General features: G+C 42.4%; 3 protein-coding genes across 3 annotated transcripts; 2 read left to right on the forward strand and 1 right to left on the reverse strand.

Moving 5' to 3' along the window:
* Nucleotides 1–5,464: 5,464 nt before the first annotated feature.
* On the reverse strand, nucleotides 5,465–10,639 carry arid6 (AT-rich interaction domain 6). Its single transcript, XM_058062104.2, has 6 exons — nucleotides 10,049–10,639; nucleotides 9,739–9,892; nucleotides 7,812–7,864; nucleotides 7,622–7,719; nucleotides 7,373–7,538; nucleotides 5,465–6,759 (listed from the first exon to the last, which is right to left on the reverse strand). The coding sequence occupies exons 1-6, from the start codon at nucleotides 10,259–10,261 to the stop codon at nucleotides 5,569–5,571; spliced, it is 1,875 nt and encodes a 624-aa protein (XP_057918087.2). The 5' UTR covers nucleotides 10,262–10,639; the 3' UTR covers nucleotides 5,465–5,568.
* Nucleotides 10,640–14,068: 3,429 nt separating this feature from the next.
* Nucleotides 14,069–15,014, forward strand: LOC131108728 (histone H2B-like). The gene has a single exon (XM_058059975.2). It carries the CDS (start codon nucleotides 14,077–14,079, stop codon nucleotides 14,527–14,529), a length of 453 nt encoding a protein of 150 aa, XP_057915958.2. The 5' UTR covers nucleotides 14,069–14,076; the 3' UTR covers nucleotides 14,530–15,014.
* A 1,133-nt stretch (nucleotides 15,015–16,147) lies between these two features.
* LOC131108736 (histone H3-like) lies at nucleotides 16,148–16,796 on the forward strand. The gene has a single exon (XM_058059988.2). The coding sequence runs from the start codon at nucleotides 16,246–16,248 to the stop codon at nucleotides 16,654–16,656; it is 411 nt and encodes a 136-aa protein (XP_057915971.1). The 5' UTR covers nucleotides 16,148–16,245; the 3' UTR covers nucleotides 16,657–16,796.
* Nucleotides 16,797–17,952: the final 1,156 nt, after the last annotated feature.

Raw genomic sequence — 17,952 nt, forward strand, 5'->3', positions numbered from 1 at the left:
CAGATTACAATAAAATCTGATTACTTAAGATATGCCTTTATTCGTACTTCAGTAATCAGATTACAATAGTAATCAGATTACTATTGTAGTCTGTTTACTTCAGTAAACGGATTACAATTACTAAATACATCAGATTACAATAGTAACAATATTGTAATCTACTGTAACAATAGTAATTTGATTACTATTGTGAATATTTTTACTAATGTGAAATTCGAAAAATGACATGACTGAAAAAAATGAGAAAAAGGACAAAAACGGGAAAAATGAGAAAAATGAGAAAAAAATGAAAAACAAGACAAATTGAAAAAAAATACTAAAGTAATCAGATTACAAAGTAATCAAATTACTAATGCAAACAGATTACAATAGTAATCAAATTACTATTGTAATCCGATTACTGAGGAAATCAGATTACAGTAGTAATTTGATTACCTTTGTAATCTGATTATTTCGGTAATCAGATTACAATTACTGACTACATCAGCTTACAATAGTAACAATATTGTAATCTATGACATGACTGAAAAAATGAGAAAAAAGTCAAAAACGGGAAAAATGAAAAAAAAGAGAAAAAATGAAAAACAAGAAAAAATGAAAAACAAGAAAAAATGAAAAAAATTACAAAAATATTACAAAAGTAATCCGATTACAAAAGTAATCCAATTACAGGAAAAATGAGAAAAAAGAGAAAAAATGAAAAACAAGAAAAATTGAAAAAATTACAAAAAATTACAAAAAATTACAAAAAATTACTTAATTAATCCCATTACAAAAGTAATCTGATTACAAAAGTAATCCAATTACAATCGTAATCGGATTATTTTCGTAATCGGATTACTTTTGTAATCGGATTACTTTTATAATTGGATTACTTTTGTAATCAGATTACTTTAGTAATTTTTTGTAATTTTTTCAATTTTTCTTGCTTTTCATTTTTTCTTTTTCTCATTTTTCCTGCAAAACAAGAAAAACATGAAAAACAAGAAAAATCGAAAAAAATTTAAAAAATTACAAAAAAATTACAAAAGTAATCTGATCACTATTGTTATTTGATTACAAAAGTAATCGCATTACTATTTATGTCGTTTTTTTCATTTTTTCAACTTGCTTTTAAAGCACTTTTCTGTCAAAAATAAAAGTGGAAACCTCACACACACTCAACAGGGGACCCAGAAGCATCCAAAAATGGCATAAAATGCCAGATTTTCAATTTGGTGATTTTTTAAAAAAACGTAAGGGGTTAGTATGTCGTTTTTTTCATTTTTTTTCAACTTGCTTTTAATGCACTTTTCTGTCAAAAATAAAAGTGGAAACCTCACACACACTCAACAGAGGACCCAGAAGCATCCAAAAATGGCATAAAATGCCAGATTTTCAATTTGGTGATTTTTCGAAAAAAACTTAAGGGGTTAGTATGTCATTTTTTTCATTTTTTTTCAACTTGCTTTTAAAGCACTTTTCTGTCAAAAATAAAGTGGAAACCTCACACACAATCAACAGGGGGCCCAGAAGCATCCAAAAATGGCATAAAATGCCAGATTTTCAATTTGTGATTTTTTTAAAAAACGTAAGGGGTTAGTATGTCGTTTTTTTCATTTTTTTCAACTTGCTTTTAATGCACTTTTCTGTCAAAAATAAAAGTGGAAACCTCACACACACTCAACAGGGGACCCAGAAGCATCCAAAAATGGCATAAAATGCCAGATTTTCAATTTGGTGATTTTTGAAAAAAAACGTAAGGGGTTAGTATGTCGTTTTTTTCATTTTTTCCCAGTTTTTTTTACTTGCTTGTAATGCACTTTTCTGGTCAAAAACATGGAGGAACCCTCACACACACTCAACAGGGGGCCCAGAAGCACCCAAAAAGTGCATAAAATGCCAGATGTTTGAGGTTGGTGATGTTTGACAAAAATGACAATCACAGTAGTTCAGTGGTGGAGTAAAACAATTAACAATAATTATAATTTTTATTATAATAATTATAATAACAAAAAGTTGAAGTGACACTTTCAACAGTGCAATCAATGTTTGTTTCTATTCCTTTTCTGTAAAACATACTGCTAATACGAATGCATTAGGAGGTAGGCTAATACAGTAGTGAGGAGCAGAAAGTGTCAAACTACTTCTACCCTTTTTCTGCTGTTCTAATGTCACCTGCTGTGCTGAACACTCGTCCAGAGGGGCCACTTGTTGCAGGGGAAGATCCACTTCTCACCTCATTTGCTTTGCTTTTCCCCGGTGTCCGACGAGGAACTGGACGGGGAGGCCGCTAGACTTCTCCGTGAACTTGTCGGCTTCTTAACGTGGCATTCTTTGCTAATGACGGACGTTTTGTGGAGCTTCCCGTCGTTCTTTGTGAATCCGTAGTGTTTCCAAACATAGCATTTAAACGTTGCGGGTGCTTTAACTATAGAAAGTTCCTCGCTGTTTTACTAGTAGTTGTATGTGCCTCACGGCTTCCGTCCGTATTCAATACCAGATGCGGATGATGATGCATTCAATACACCTGGGAAACGGCATATGGGGCGAGGTTTAACGTTCATAAAACGGCGCTTGCATCAGATTTATAGATACCAACGCACGCATCGAGTTGAATCTATTTTTAATTTTTGGATTATCTATTTTATTTCACCCGTCAATTGCATCCACAGCCGGTGAATGATTAAAAAAAGTCACATACTCAGTAATATACAATTCTCATATACACACACACACACACATACACACACATATATATATATAGTATATAGTATATAGCCACATTGTATGAGTATTGTCACATACTCATAGCAATATACTATATTGATGTAGTATATAGGTGTGAGTATAGTGTGTCAAGTATATTTCTTTGAGTATTGATGTGGTATATAAGTATAATATATTGCTATGAGTATTGATGTCGTATATGAGAATTGTATATTGCTATGATATGACTATAGTATATTGATATGAGTGTTGATGTAGTATATATTTAGGAGTATAGTATATTGATACGAAATCTGATGTTGTATATTAGTATATAGTGTAGTATATTGATATGAATGTTGATGTAGTATATTGAAATGATTATTGATGTAGTATCTACATGTGAGTATAGTATAGTCATATGAGTGTTGATGTCGTACAAGTATGAGTATAAAATGTTATATAGTAATGAGTATGAGTATAATATATTGTTATGAGCATTGATGTACTATATAGGTATGAGTACAGAATATTGTTGTTGATGTAGTATATGGGTATGAGTATAGTATATTGCTTTGAGTATTGATGTAGTATATATGCACGACTATAGCATATTGCTATGAGTATTGATGTAGAATATGTGAGTATTGATGTCGTATATAGGTATGAGTATAGTATATTGATATGTGTGCTGTATATAGGTATTAGTATATTGCTATGAGTATTGCATATATAATATATATATATATATATATATATATATATATATATATATATATATATATATAATATTTGTAGAAGTGTAGCGTCATGCCAACCCAAACACATTTATCTCACCAACGCTGTTTTTGTGTGCTTTCATATCCTCATAGCATTGCGCGCGTGCTTGTGTGTGTGTGTGTGTGTGTGTGGGTTGGGTAGGGGAGTCAAGTAGAAAGTATCAGCAGCATTCCACAGCAGATTGAGGTACTGGAACGGGCCCAGTGAGGGTGGATGCTATTTACGAATGGCGTCAATCATTTTTGACCTTTATGTTTGTTACTTTGACATTTAAGAGATTGATTGCATGGCAGGCAACGTCACTGATGGATGATGAGTCGCTTTTATTCAACCTCCATTTTAAAGCCAGGAAGATGAAATCAATCATCTTTTTACAACATCTTTAGGTCTGTACAAAAAGGTCCTACAAAAAGATGTAACAAAGTGGAACAAATGGCCCAAAGCTTCAAATTAGAGTTTGGCTCTTGGACCTTTACCCCCTCATATACTATGATATATTATTAGAATATAATAATAACATGGCCACTCCAAATTGTCCATAGGTATGAATGTGAGTGTGAATGGTTGTTTGTCTATATGTGCCCTGTGATTGGCTGGCCACCAGTCCAGGGTGTACCCCGCCTCTTGCCCGAAGACAGCTGGGATAGGCTCCAGCACTCCCGCGACCCTCGTGAGGAAAAGCGGTAGAAAATGAATGAATGAATGAATAATAACATGGGCGACATGGAGGTCGAGTGGTTAGCGTGCAGACCTCACAGCTAGGAGCTACCAGGGTTCGATTCCACCCTCGGCCATATCTCTGTGTGGAGTTTGCATGTTCTCCCCGTGCATGCGTGGGTTTTCTCCGGGTACTCCGGTTTCCTCCCACATTCCAAAAACATGCTAGGTTAATTGGCGACTCCAAATTGTCCATAGGTATGAATGTGAGTGTGAATGGTTGTTTGTCTATATGTGCCCTGTGATTGGCTGGCCACCAGTCCAGGGTGTACCTCGCCTCTCGCCCGAAGACATCTGGGATAGGCTCCAGCACCCCCTTGTGATAATAAGTGGTAGGAAATGAATAAATGATTGAATACTAGAGGGTCATGGATTCTGTGCGCTGTTACAAAATTATTTTTGCAGGCTAGCCTGGGACAATATTTTAAAAAGACACCCACAGGGATCTGAGGCTTCATATTTTTGGTGGCGGTGTTACCTTACCTTGTGACCAAGCCACACTGTTTCCTGCGTTTGTGACAATGCTAAACTAGCTTGATATTTTAGTTGCTGGTGAGATACCCTGACTGTGTTGATGGTCTTTAAAGTAGTAATGATATGTTTGTTCAACTTGGGCCAATTATCTCAAGTGATTGGCTGGCCACCAGTCCAGGGTGTACCCCGCCTCTCGCCCAAAGACAGCTGGGATAGGCTCCAGCACCCCTTGCGACCCTTGTGAGGAAAAAGCGGTAGAAAATGAATGAATGAATGAATAATAATAACATAACATTATATTTGAAACCTGAATTTCACTTGGATATTAATAAAGTACACACATTTATTACAAGAATACATATAAAGGTATTACTATTTCCACAGCACACCAGAAGTATAACTATGCGCCATAAGAGGAAGAATATCTCCAGTGTAGATAAACATGCATCATAAGCGGAGTCGATATTATATAAGCGGATGCATGTTTTGATTGCCGATCTTTCCAGTCGGTTTATGTGTCGAACGCGTGATTGAAATACTTGAACTTCCCAGGCCCGGAACGAAACGTTAAAGGAACGGCTGTTAAATATTTAGGAGCTATGTTTGAGCTAATTATGGGCGTGAGCGGGTGTCATTGCAATAATGGTTGTTGTTAACGCTGCTCTGCCAGTTTAGATGCCGTCGTAAAGATGTGGAATCAAGCGTCACCGCGTGAAGATTAGCTGTGAACATTTATTCATACATGTTACATTCCCACACGTTCATATGAAATGAATAACAGAAGGGGAATTTATGCTAGCAGTTTTTACATTTGGTGTAAATCGCTGATTTACTGCGTTCAATCGAACAAGCTCATTGGCCAGATGGACAAAAAAAAAAAAAGGCGGGTTGGAAACATGGTAGCGTCCATCATGAGTTTGAGATGATCTTCTTCAGCTTCATTACCTCCTCGCTGGTGAGCTGCAGCATGGAGGCGGAGCCAGAATTCATCATCAGCAAAGACGACGACGGGAGCCTCGATTCCGCCGCCTTCGGACTCACCGGCTCGGCCTCGCCACGGCGGCTCGTCGTTACTGTGAGGTCTTGCGGAGCAGCGACGGGGCTCTGGGGTCTCTCCTTCGCGAGAGCTTCCCAGTAGGTTGGGGGTTTGGTGGCGCGTGAAGACGATGTTCCCTGCTGGGAAGCCACCACGGAGGCGGCGGGGTCGCTAAGGCGGCTGCTGCAGTGATGGCGCTTCGGGATGTGCTGACTCGACCTCGGGCTTGGTGCTTCTGTGTTCTCCACGCTGCCATCTTGGATCGTGGCGCCGTGCTGGCGGGGGTGGACGTGAAATGATAGATTGGTTGGCATGTCCTTGCTCCGATGCAACTCCTGCTCCGCCTGCAGGGGGCGAGGTAGCTGCTTCGTGTCACTTGGTGCCCCCGGGGGGCCGTACAGCTGCAGCCAGTTGTGGAATACGGACAGAGGGATCTCGATCTCCATCTTGTTGTTGTTGTTTTGGGAAGGCAGGCTGAACCTCCTTCCTTCTGGATTCTCCACTTGCTCCTCTGTCTGATTTCTGCCCTCTGTTGAGGTTTGCTCGTACTCTGGGCTGCTCATGGAGGTCAGGTCCACGACTGGGTCATCCCTCGCCTTGGAATGGTACGCCACCGTTCCATCATCTGGCTTTCTGCCGCCTTCTTTCTTTGACCCCGGCGGGTATTGTGGCGTGTACAACGAGGACGGCGTGTTCAGGAACTTTGGGGTTTTGCTGAGCGAGGGCAGCGAGAAGGACGACTTCGGGTTCTTGTCGCTCCTCTGGTTCTGTGCTTTGATGCTAAGGTTGAGGGGCTCCCCGAGGCCAGACGAAGTCTTGTACTGTTCTGCCAGGTAGCGCAAATGCTCCAGTGGCTCCTTCACCCGCTCTGTTGGGTTGGGACCACATGGGGGGAAAGGGAATTTGGGTGGGGGAGCTGTCGGTTGGCCGTGTGATGCCAGAACTGAGGCTGGCACAGGGACATAGGGGGGCAGAACTGAGTGGCCCGGGTGGTAGAAGTGCGGATGTCGGAACGGTAGAGGAAAGAGGCTGCGAAGGGGGCCCAGATGGAGGTTGGCATGGTTCTGTTGGAGATGAAAAACATTTGGTTGTTTGTTGGCATTTGGGATTCCAACCTTTCTCCATCAGAGCCAACATTCAGAAAATGAGACGCCTTCTTCCACCCTGACAGGAAACTTCAAGGAAAAGTCCACAGTTTTTGGGAATCTTACCCATCATCCCCAATCCTTATGTGAGACATCAACACACTTTCGCTGCCTTCTAAAGATATACAAACAGGTAAAAAGAGGCAGCTAATGAATGCAGGTCATGGGACACAGCTATTCAAAATGCTCCACCAAGGTTTTCTAACCATGCTGTGAGCATGTAGTAAAAAGTACTTTGATGATAACATGTTATACTTCCTTCCTGGGTGCATTGATTTCAAATAGCAACACACAAAGGAAGGCTACAATACAAAAAGCTACAATATGTAGCATCACCTTTTTTATTATAATAATAATAATAATAATAATAACAATATGGTTCATATGCAGCTCACATGACGGACATGGAGCCTGGTTGGATGTGGAATAGATGCGTGACTCATGACGCAACTGCCTCTTTTTTACCTCTTTGTATATCTTTAGAAGGCAGGATGTGAATGATGGACAACATACTTAGGAACATCGGACCAACCTGGTGGTGCAGCGGCATTGACATCAGCTTGCGTTTGGCGGGTCTCGGATCGTCGACGATGCTGTCCTCTGAGCTGTAGCCATGGTAACGGAAGCGCTCGATGGCATGTGGCGGTATGACACTCATCAGCTGCCCCTTCAGGTGGCATTCATACGGCAGCAGCAGCCTAGACGTGATGAAGACAAGACGCGTGTCAGGTGAGAGAACACCTAACTTCGACACGTTCCGCTTCCTCGACGTGCGACTTACTTCTCGTAGTGGCGGCGGGTGCAGGTGGCTGCGCTCGTGCTGCGTGGGTTCCCCCCCAGCGAGTTGTAGACTTGCTTCCAAAGCTGCTGGGCTGTCACCTGTCAGCACGGACATAGAGGACATGAGGTGTGCCCTTTGACCCCTTCAGTGTGAGAAATGCATGAACATCTGACCAAATTAGGAATCTGACCTGGTGGTAGCCTCCCAAGCTTCTGACCGTCTTGAACATGACATATAGATCAACTGAGGGAAAGAACAAACATAAGTCACTCATTTTCACAAACAACAAACCCATTCATGCTTCTGTGATGCCTTGCCAAAGTCCCTGAGTGTTACAACGTGTCACAGACAAGTCTTTCATTTTGCCTGGGGAAAAGAAGCTAGTAATTATTTAGCCTTCCCACTTCCTCTTATGTAGATACACATCAGCACCTACAGTTTGCTCTAATCCAACATCAGCACACAATCTCTAATCCAACCCAACATCAGAACATATGGTCTAATCCAACATCAACACATGTACTGTAATCCAATCCAACAACAGCACATAATCTCTAATCCAATCCAACATCAGAACATATGGTCTAATCCAACATCAGAACATATGGTCTAATCCAATCCAACAACAGCACATATGCTCTAATCCAACATCAGCAGATGTGCTCCAATCCAATGTGACGTCAGTGCATATGGTCTAATCCAACATCATCAGATATGCTCTAATCCAACATCAGCACATATGCTCAAATCTAATCCAACATCGGCAGATGTGCTCTAATCCAACATCAGCAGATGAGCTCTAATCCAACATCAACACATGTGCTCTAATCCAACATCAACATATATGCTCTAATCCAACATTGGCACATATGCTCTAATCCAACATCGGCAGATGTGCTCTAATCCAACATCGGCAGATGTGCTCTAATACAACATCATCAGATGTGCTCTAATCCAACATCGTCAGATGTGCTCTAATCCAACATCATCAGATGTGCTCTAATCCAACATCAGGACATATGCTCTAATCCAACATCAGGACATATGCTCTAATCCAACATCAGGACATATGCACTAATCCAACATCAGGACATATGCTCTAATCCAACATCAGGATATACGTATGCTCTAATCCAACATCAGGATATACGTATGCTCTAATCCAACATCAGGATATACGTATGCTCTAATCCAACATCAGGACATATGCTCTAATCCAACATCAGGACATATGCTCTAATCCAACATCAGGATATATGCTCTAATCCAACATCAGGACATAATCTCTAATCCAATCCAACATCAGCACATGTACTGTAATCCAACCCAACATGCTCTATGCTCTAATCCAACATCAGGATATATGCTCTAATCCAACATCAGGACATATGCTCTAATCCAACATCAGGACATATGCTCTAATCCAACATCAGGATATATGCTCTAATCCAACATCAGGACATAATCTCTAATCCAACATCAGGACATAATCTCTAATCCAACATCAGGACATATGCTCTAATCCAACATCAGGATATATGCTCTAATCCAACAACAGCACATAATCTCTAATCCAACAACAGCACATAATCTCTAATCCAACATCAGGACATATGCTCTAATCCAACATCAGGATATATGCTCTAATCCAACAACAGCACATAATCTCTAATCCAATCCAACATCAGCACATGTACTGTAATCCAACCCAACATGCTCTATGCTCTAATCCAACATCAGGATATATGCTCTAATCCAACATCAGGACATATGCTCTAATCCAACATCAGGACATATGCTCTAATCCAACATCAGGATATATGCTCTAATCCAACATCAGGACATAATCTCTAATCCAACATCAGGATATATGCTCTAATCCAACATCAGGATATATGCTCTAATCCAACATCAGGATATACGTATGCTCTAATCCAACATCAGGACATATGCTCTAATCCAACATCAGGACATATGCTCTAATCCAACATCAGGACATATGCTCTAATCCAACATCAGGACATATGCTCTAATCCAACATCAGGATATATGCTCTAATCCAACATGGGCAGATGTGCTCTAATCCCGTTGAAGGTGATCGTTAGCAGGGTACGTACTTTGTTTGAAACCCAGATGAGGGATCCTCTCTATGGGAGTATCTCGCTTCTTCATGAAAAGGTAAAGACCTTTAAGGAACTGCTCCTCGCTGGTGTCCGCTGGTTCCCTGCGATGTTCCTCCTGGACCCCCAGGTGGGTCATGGTCATGCGTACCTGGGAAGACATGTGACCAAAACAATGTAAATCAAAGCTGAGACAACGTAGCACGAGTGCATCCTTTCAGGACCGTTCTTCATCTCCATGACGCTACCTGCATCGTATCCGTTTGGCCTTTGGGATGAAAAACTGAAGCCGAGTGTGAGAACTCACCTGTCTTTCCATGAAGCTTCTCAGGACGTCCACGGAGCGCCAACAATACAGACAAGACGCGTGCGTCCTGGCGGCTGCTGCTGGCAAATATGCAACACTGACAGCGAGGACGCCTACTTCAACGTCCCGCTGCTGAGATTTGGACGTGGTCGGACCAGTCCGACCTGCTATCAAAGAACTGAAGCGCTGGAATGGAGCACGCATGGCGTACATTGGCAGATCGAGGAGGAGGAGGAGGATTGCAGTTGATGATTAAGAATTGATATTTGTTGATTTCTTGGTCCTGTTTGGCAGCTTCATGATGCGGCGTGGCTGGATGGTGAAATATCATAAGGGACAATATATATATTCATGAACATGGCTATGTCATGTGACTCACACAACAACACGCCATCCATATTTCCTGGTACAGTATATACACCATATGTGCCGCTCAAGGATATCGTTCCACTTCTTCTCCACGGTGACATGCTCAGGTGATGGTTGCTGCGTCCATCTTCAGTCCTGGTGGAAGCTTCAAACTAATTTGTTCCCGCAAATTCACACATTTTCCAAACAATATTTCCAAGTGAGGGCAGCACGGCGGTCTAGTGGTTAGCGCGCAGCGAGGAGACCAGGGTTCAATTCCACCCTCGGCCATCTCTGTGTGGAGTTTGCATGTTCTCCCCGTGCATGCGTGGGTTTTCTCCGGGTACTCCGGTTTCCTCCCACATTCCAAAAACATGCTAGGTTAATCTACCACTTTTCCTCATGAGGGTCACGGGGATGCTGGAGCCTATCCCAGCTGTCTTCGGGCCAATCACAGGGCACATATAGACAAACAACCATTCACACTCACATTCATTCCTATGGACAATTCGGAGTCACCAATTAACCTAGCATGTTTTTGGAATGTGGGAGGAAACCGGAGTACCCGGAGAAAACCCACACATGCACGGGGAGAACATGCAAACTCCACACAGAAATAGCCGAGGGTGGAATTGAACCCTGGTCTCCTAGCTGTGAGGTCTGCGTGCTAACCACTCGACCGCCGTGCCGAAGTGAAAATCATTCCTTCATTCATTTATTTTCTACCGCTTTTCCTCACGAGGGTCGCGGGGGTGCTGGAGCCTATCCCAGCTGTCTTCGGGCGAGAGGCGGGGTACACCGTGGACTGGTGGCCAGCCAATCACAGGGCACATATAGACAAACAACCATTCACACTCGGGGAGAACATGAAAACTCCACACAGAGATGGCCGAGGGTGGAATTGAAGCCTGGTCTCCTAGCTGTGAGGTCTGCGCGTTAACCACTTGACCACCATGCCGAAGTGAAAATCAATTCAATTTTCCCTTGAAAAGTACACCTAACATTCCGTGGGAGAGGAGTTGTTTCCCAACCACATGGTTGCTGCTTCCATCTCCAAGGTCGCTGTGATCATTGCTTGTAATTGGATTCGTCTTTATTTGGACTTTTGGAGAAAACATATTTGTTTTTGTTATTATTAGCAGCACACAGTAAAAGCGGCTCAAATTCCTTGATAAATATTCCAGGTAGGGAATGGCTCCATTTAGCTTTGCAGAGAGTCGGATTGCTGTGCTGAGATGTCATCACAACATCTGTCATCATATTAATGATGATAATTATCAGCGCATTAACAGGAAATGCCACATTTCAACGGCTCAGCGTCTATTTTGGGTCGGCTGAGGTTAGATGACAGAGCGGGTATTTCATTGCTTCATTTGTTTGTCTGTGCGTAGTCGTTGGTATTTCAATCACCCCCCCAACGCCCCATGCTGAGTAAAGTCATAATTGGCACAGCAAGGCGTGGTGGTGGCAGTGCAGGATGTGGCGCTTGCATGCCAGCATGGAATACGCGGTGGCTAATTGCTTTTAATTGACACCAGAACCAGTTAGTGCGCCTTCGCTCCACACTTAGTACATTTTTTCCTCCCCATTAAATGTTTCTTGTATGTCCAAAATATATCTCGTCCACCTCCAGCCAGGCTCTGTGTCCATCATGTGAGCTGCATATGAAGCACATTGTTATTATTATTGTTATTCTTATCAACGTTGTTACGCCCAAGAACTACCTTACTGGTGTAGTGACACCAGGCACGCCAAAGGTGACGCTACATATTGGAGCTTTTTGTTTTGTAGGGTAGGTGTGGCCTTCCTTTCTATGTTGCTATGTGAAATCAATGCACCCAGGAAGTATGACATGTTATCATCAATGTACCTTTTTGAATAGCTGTGTCCCATTTTTTTTTTACCTGTTTGTATATCTGGCAGAGAAGAGACTGATAAAAGTTGTGATGCATCCATAGTGACAGAGGTGTCAGTCAAGATGACGCGATGATATTTATCAGTGTTCAGGTGAAAGATGTTGAGACATTGCAATTTCAACATACGCGGCAGAGCTGGTTTAACAGGAAGGAGATTTGGGCAAGCGGTCATCAGACAACATGTCACCAAAATTCACCACATGGATGCGTTTTATTTGCGTAGCTCAGATTCACAGCAGAGCTTCGGTGTGAAGGCCCGCTACGCTCGGAGGAGTCTACGAGCGCCTTTTAACGTCAAGAAAAGCATAGTTTTTCCACTAAAGCAGGTAGTGACCGCTAGCATATTAACTAAAGCTACATGTTTATTAGCTAGCAGTCACCTAACAAAGCAGACACTGATGTCTGATGAAAGACAAACATCCTCTTTAGCTACGGATGACATCATGCCGATGCGTCTTGATGATGGATGCCCTTGAGGAAACATGTCTGTCAGAAATCAAAACCAAAGCCGGACTTTCTTCCCACTATTTTCTGTGCAATAAATAATAAGAATTCAACAATTTGTGCTCAAACGCAAGGTCACCACAATGTCAGCATACCGTGAACGCAACATTGAGATGGTGACATCTAAAGCTGGAATTTCCCCTTGTGGGACTAATAATAACTAATATCTGATCTGATCTTATCAACACGAACGTATCATGAACGCAACACGAACGTATGGTGAATACAACGTGAATTTCAGTCAGGAATTGCGTGCCAAGCGTGTAATTTACGAGTTGAGCAAATGCAACTGGTCTTTACGCTTTTCAGGCGTGCCATGAATGCAATCATGATTATTCTATAATTACGTGTTAATGATGTGAAAGATGATTGGACGGGAATGTGGATACTCAGGTTACAATCAAAGCGGCATTTCATTCAGTTTGATTCTCCAGAGGGAGTTTTTCCTCGCCTCCGTCACCAAGCTGGGTTGGAGTTGCTTTCGTTGTTTTTTTTTTTTAATGATTGTCACCGCCGTGTGTAACGTGCTATGAGATAACCCTTGGATGAGATAAGCCACAACAAACTTAACACAATGGCAGTTCGGACTGTAGTTCGGACTGCAGTGTGTGTGTGTGTGTGTGTTACGTCTCTGCGGTTGCTGCGAAAAACAGAATGGAAAGCATGTTTGTGTTACAGCAGCACATGGCGGACACTTAGCTAAAACACACATAACAATAACACCCTAACTGTTTACTTTGTGAACACACTTTGGATAGAATGTGGCATTGACAGCAAATATGACATTTATAGACGAGTAGAATGTGGAATGTGTCACACAAAAGCATCTCTCACATTCTCCACTCTGAGAATATGTCAAGAATGGCGTCAGTCCGCTTGCTGATTTCACATCACAACACAAACCAGCACCAGGGAGTACCAACAAGCACCAGATACTATCAGCAAGCATCAGTGAGCAAGTATTGGCGAGTATGAGTGAGTATCAGAGACCAATATCAGAGAGTGTGAGTACCCATTGGTGATTTTATATCTAACAACAACTTTTATATCTTAAAACTAAAGTAAATTAGTGTTTGGAACAAAACTATTTTCTCTCTAAGTTGTACATAAACTCTACAAAGTGCTTCACAGTGCAACAAAGGGGGTGTGACGTCTTCATGAACCTTTCAGTCACGCGCCTTTTTCTGCTTAAACTCCACCAATCAGAGCAAGAGATAGTGTCAGCCAATCAGAGAACAGCGTTGGCACATCCTGATTTGCATGAAGGCTTCTACAAGACCACTCGTTCTCGCTGCCGAAATCACATTCCTATCGCAAGGTCCAATCGTATTTACAACGATGCCTGAACCAGCAAAATCTGCCCCTAAGAAGGGATCCAAGAAAGCCGTCACCAAAGCGGCCGGGAAGGGCGGCAAGAAGAGAAAGAGTCGCAGGAAGGAGAGCTACGCTATCTACGTGTACAAGGTGCTTAAACAAGTGCATCCTGACACCGGTATCTCTTCCAAGGCCATGAGCATCATGAACTCCTTCGTCAACGACATTTTTGAGCGCATCGCTTCCGAGGCGTCGCGTTTGGCTCATTACAACAAACGCTCCACCATCACGTCCAGGGAGATCCAGACCGCCGTACGTCTCCTGCTTCCCGGAGAGCTGGCCAAGCACGCCGTGTCTGAGGGCACCAAGGCCGTCACCAAGTACACCAGCTCCAAGTAAACGGCTCCAGTAAAAAGGCTAGAATTCGACCCAACGGCTCTTTTAAGAGCCACGCACTTCCTCTGCAGAGCAACCTACCTTGAATGTTATATGTGAGCTAGCTCCTGCTAGTTAGCCCGCCAATGACTGGTGCCATTTGAGTACAATGGCCTGTGAGGGTCAAATTGTGAACTCCTTTCATGCTAAGAGCTAATCAATGTGAGTGTTTGAAAAACCTAAATGCACTAAATAGATGTTAGTATTACCAATTACCCCCAATTAAGGCTATATCAGTCATACAGAAACATGCTAATGCTAACAATGACGTGTGTAGTATATACATTGGTATGGTATATGTACAGTATACATAGCAATTGGTCATATGTATGCATATATCCTCGAGACTTTTGTTTGTTTTTATTTGAATATAGTTATATAGTCTCCCTTTTTCTTTTTGCTTTCAATCACATTGTAAAATAAATCTAAGATGGTAAATCTGAAACTGACAGGTGCTTGATTTTTGTTTTGATAATGAAAACTTCCTGTGCTAACACCACCTGACTGGAATGAATGTGTATACACAAAACGCCTTTTTACTTTTACAATTCTAATTTCACAGGACGTAAACACGTCCAAAGGGATGAGAACTTCACCTTGTAGACATGACACGGAGGGTGTGGGACACGTCATGGCCGACTCCAGATAAAGTAATCAACTCTAACAGCGACGAGGGATGACTGCATTGCTAAAATTGATATTGGAATGAGCGCAGGCCAAAACAGTGAAAGCGCTAATGTTCCCCTCGGATGAACCACAGCTTTCTAGTGCCGGCAGCACTCATGTAGCCCCAGACCATGATCCTAGCAGCACCATGCTTGACTGGTGTTGGCGGCTATTTAGACTTGTATGTTGACTCTTTCAGTGGATAGTAAAAGTACCAATTACTATCATGCTGTACACTGACTACTCTAAAGTACATCCATGTTATTGTCCAGAGAGATGATGTACTCTTATGCAAAATTACTGCTAAAATGTGAGGTACATATATTTCCCACCTAGTTCAATTGCACTTTGGAAAACGTAAAACTAGAACTAAACGACAAAGAAGGTGACCAAGCACAAAGCTAAGAAGACACCCAAGAAGAAGTTATTCTTTTCAATATTTCAAAAGGCTCTTTTTAGAGCCACCAAATCACCTTTAAATAGCAACGTTTCTCCTTGTCATATACACAAAACACACAGTCCCAATCCAACTTTCTTAGCAATAAGTCAACAGCAAAAACTACACATTTTGCTGCAATATGTTGTGTCGCCACCAAGTGGCACCAGAGTAACTAGCATTTTATCGCAAAACACTTCACACCAATTACATGATTATTCGTAACGTATTCTTGTTGCTACACAACTGAATATGTCACCTTATAAAGTGGCTATACTAGATGTAAACAATCTTAATCTAACAGTTATGATTCATGATACACCGTGTTTCACATTTGTGAATATGTCTACAACCTTTTCTTAATGTGACGGTATCGCTTTAAATTCTGACGGCTTTCAGAAGTCGTTGGGCAGTTGTTGTTGTTGATTGGCTTATTTCAAATTCCTTTCGTCCAATGGGAGAGCAGTTTTTGCGCGGCCCAATCCCAAACGGACCAACAGCGCTGCCCTCTCTCTTTAAGAGACGCCGCTGGTCTGCTCCTCACTAGCACACTTCTTGAAGGGAAGACGTAGTCAAATATGGCAAGAACCAAGCAGACCGCCCGTAAGTCCACCGGAGGTAAAGCCCCCAGGAAGCAACTGGCCACCAAGGCTGCCCGTAAGAGCGCCCCTGCTACCGGCGGCGTCAAGAAGCCTCACCGTTACAGGCCCGGGACGGTGGCTCTCAGGGAGATCCGTCGCTACCAAAAGTCCACCGAGCTGCTCATCCGCAAGCTGCCCTTCCAGCGTCTGGTCAGGGAGATCGCTCAGGACTTCAAGACCGACCTGCGTTTCCAGAGCTCCGCCGTCATGGCTCTGCAGGAATCGAGCGAGGCTTACCTGGTCGGTCTGTTCGAGGACACCAACCTGTGCGCCATCCACGCCAAGAGAGTCACCATCATGCCCAAAGACATCCAGTTGGCCCGTCGTATCCGCGGAGAGAGAGCTTAAACTTTTCGACTTTCTTCTAAACTATAACGGCTCTTTTAAGAGCCACCACCCCATACTAAAGTCTAAATTCCTGTTGTTGGAGCATAAACGAACGACTTTAAGAATAAAACGTATTGGCATTTAAAACAAAGAGTAGGTTCGTGCGCGAGAGTGAGGTCAACATTTTTTTTGCTCTGACGCAACTACTTCCGGGTTATATCACTACCCAACTACTTCTGGGTCAAGCAATTAAATATATACAGTGCACAATAAATTCACATTTAGTGAAATTAATTTACTTTTGACTCCAATAAATACATTACATTTGACTTGTAAAATAGCTCAATTTACCAGAATCACCTTTTATCCACATTTTAATTAACTAAAAGCATATTTAGGCACCTACAGTGAAGAAAATAAGTATTTGAACACCCTGCTATTTTGCTATTTCTCCCACTTAGAAATCATGGAGGGGTCTGAAATTTTCATCGTAGGTGCATGTCCACTGTGAGAGAGATAAACTAAAAAGAAAAATCCAGAAATCACAATGCATGATTTTTTAACAATTTATTTGTGTGATACAGCTGCTAATAAGTATTTGAACACCTGAGAAAATGAATGTTAATATTTGGTACAGTAGCCTTTGTTTGCTATTACAGAGGTCAAACGTTTCCTGTAGTTTTTCACCAGGTTTGCACACACTGCAGGAGGGATCTTGGCCCACTCCTCCACACAGATCTTCTCTAGATCAGTCAGGTTTCTGGGCTGTCGCTGAGAAACACGGAGTTTGAGCTCCCTCCAAAGATTTTCGATTGGGTTCAGGTCTGGAGACTGGCTGGGCCATGCTAGAACCTTGATATGCTTCTTACGGAGCCACTCCTTGGTTTTCCTGGCTGTGTGCTTCGGGTCGTTGTCGTGTTGGAAGACCCAGCCACGACCCATCTTCAATGCTCTGACAGAGGGAAGGAGGTTGTTCCCCAAAATCTCACAATACACGGCCCCAGTCATCCTCTCTTTAATGCAGTGCACTCGTCCTGTCCCATGTGCAGAAAAACACCCCCAAAGCATGATGCTACCACCCCCATGCTTCACAGTAGGGATGGTGTTCTTCGGATTGTACTCTTCATTCTTCTTCCTCCAAACACGCTTATTGGAATTATGACCAAAAAGTTCTATTTTGGTCTCATCTGACCATAAAACTTTCTCCCATGACTCCTCTGTATCATCCAAATGGTCATATGCAAACTTAAGACGGGCCTTGACATGTGCTGGTTTAAGCAGGGGAACCTTTCGTGCCATGCATGATTTCACATCATG

This window comes from Doryrhamphus excisus, linkage group LG10, assembly GCF_037039965.1.
Source record: "Doryrhamphus excisus strain RoL-2023G ecotype Guam linkage group LG10, RoL_Dexc_Guam_v1.1, whole genome shotgun sequence".
Taxonomy (NCBI): Eukaryota; Metazoa; Chordata; class Actinopteri; order Syngnathiformes; family Syngnathidae; genus Doryrhamphus; species Doryrhamphus excisus.

Excerpts from the sequence above, each read along its gene's own strand:
- LOC131108728 (XM_058059975.2), top strand. The coding sequence starts at position 14,077 with ATGAAGGCTTCTACAAGACCACTCGTTCTCGCTGCCGAAATCACATTC.
- arid6 (XM_058062104.2), bottom strand. The coding sequence starts at position 10,261 with ATGTACGCCATGCGTGCTCCATTCCAGCGCTTCAGTTCTTTGATAGCA. Across the intron at positions 9,893-10,048 it reads GAAGCTTCATGGAAAGACAG|GTACGCATGACCATGACCCA; the intron begins GTGAGTTCTCAC and ends ATGTCTTCCCAG. Across the intron at positions 7,720-7,811 it reads GCTTGGGAGGCTACCACCAG|GTGACAGCCCAGCAGCTTTG; the intron begins GTCAGATTCCTA and ends CCGTGCTGACAG.
- LOC131108736 (XM_058059988.2), top strand. The coding sequence starts at position 16,246 with ATGGCAAGAACCAAGCAGACCGCCCGTAAGTCCACCGGAGGTAAAGCC.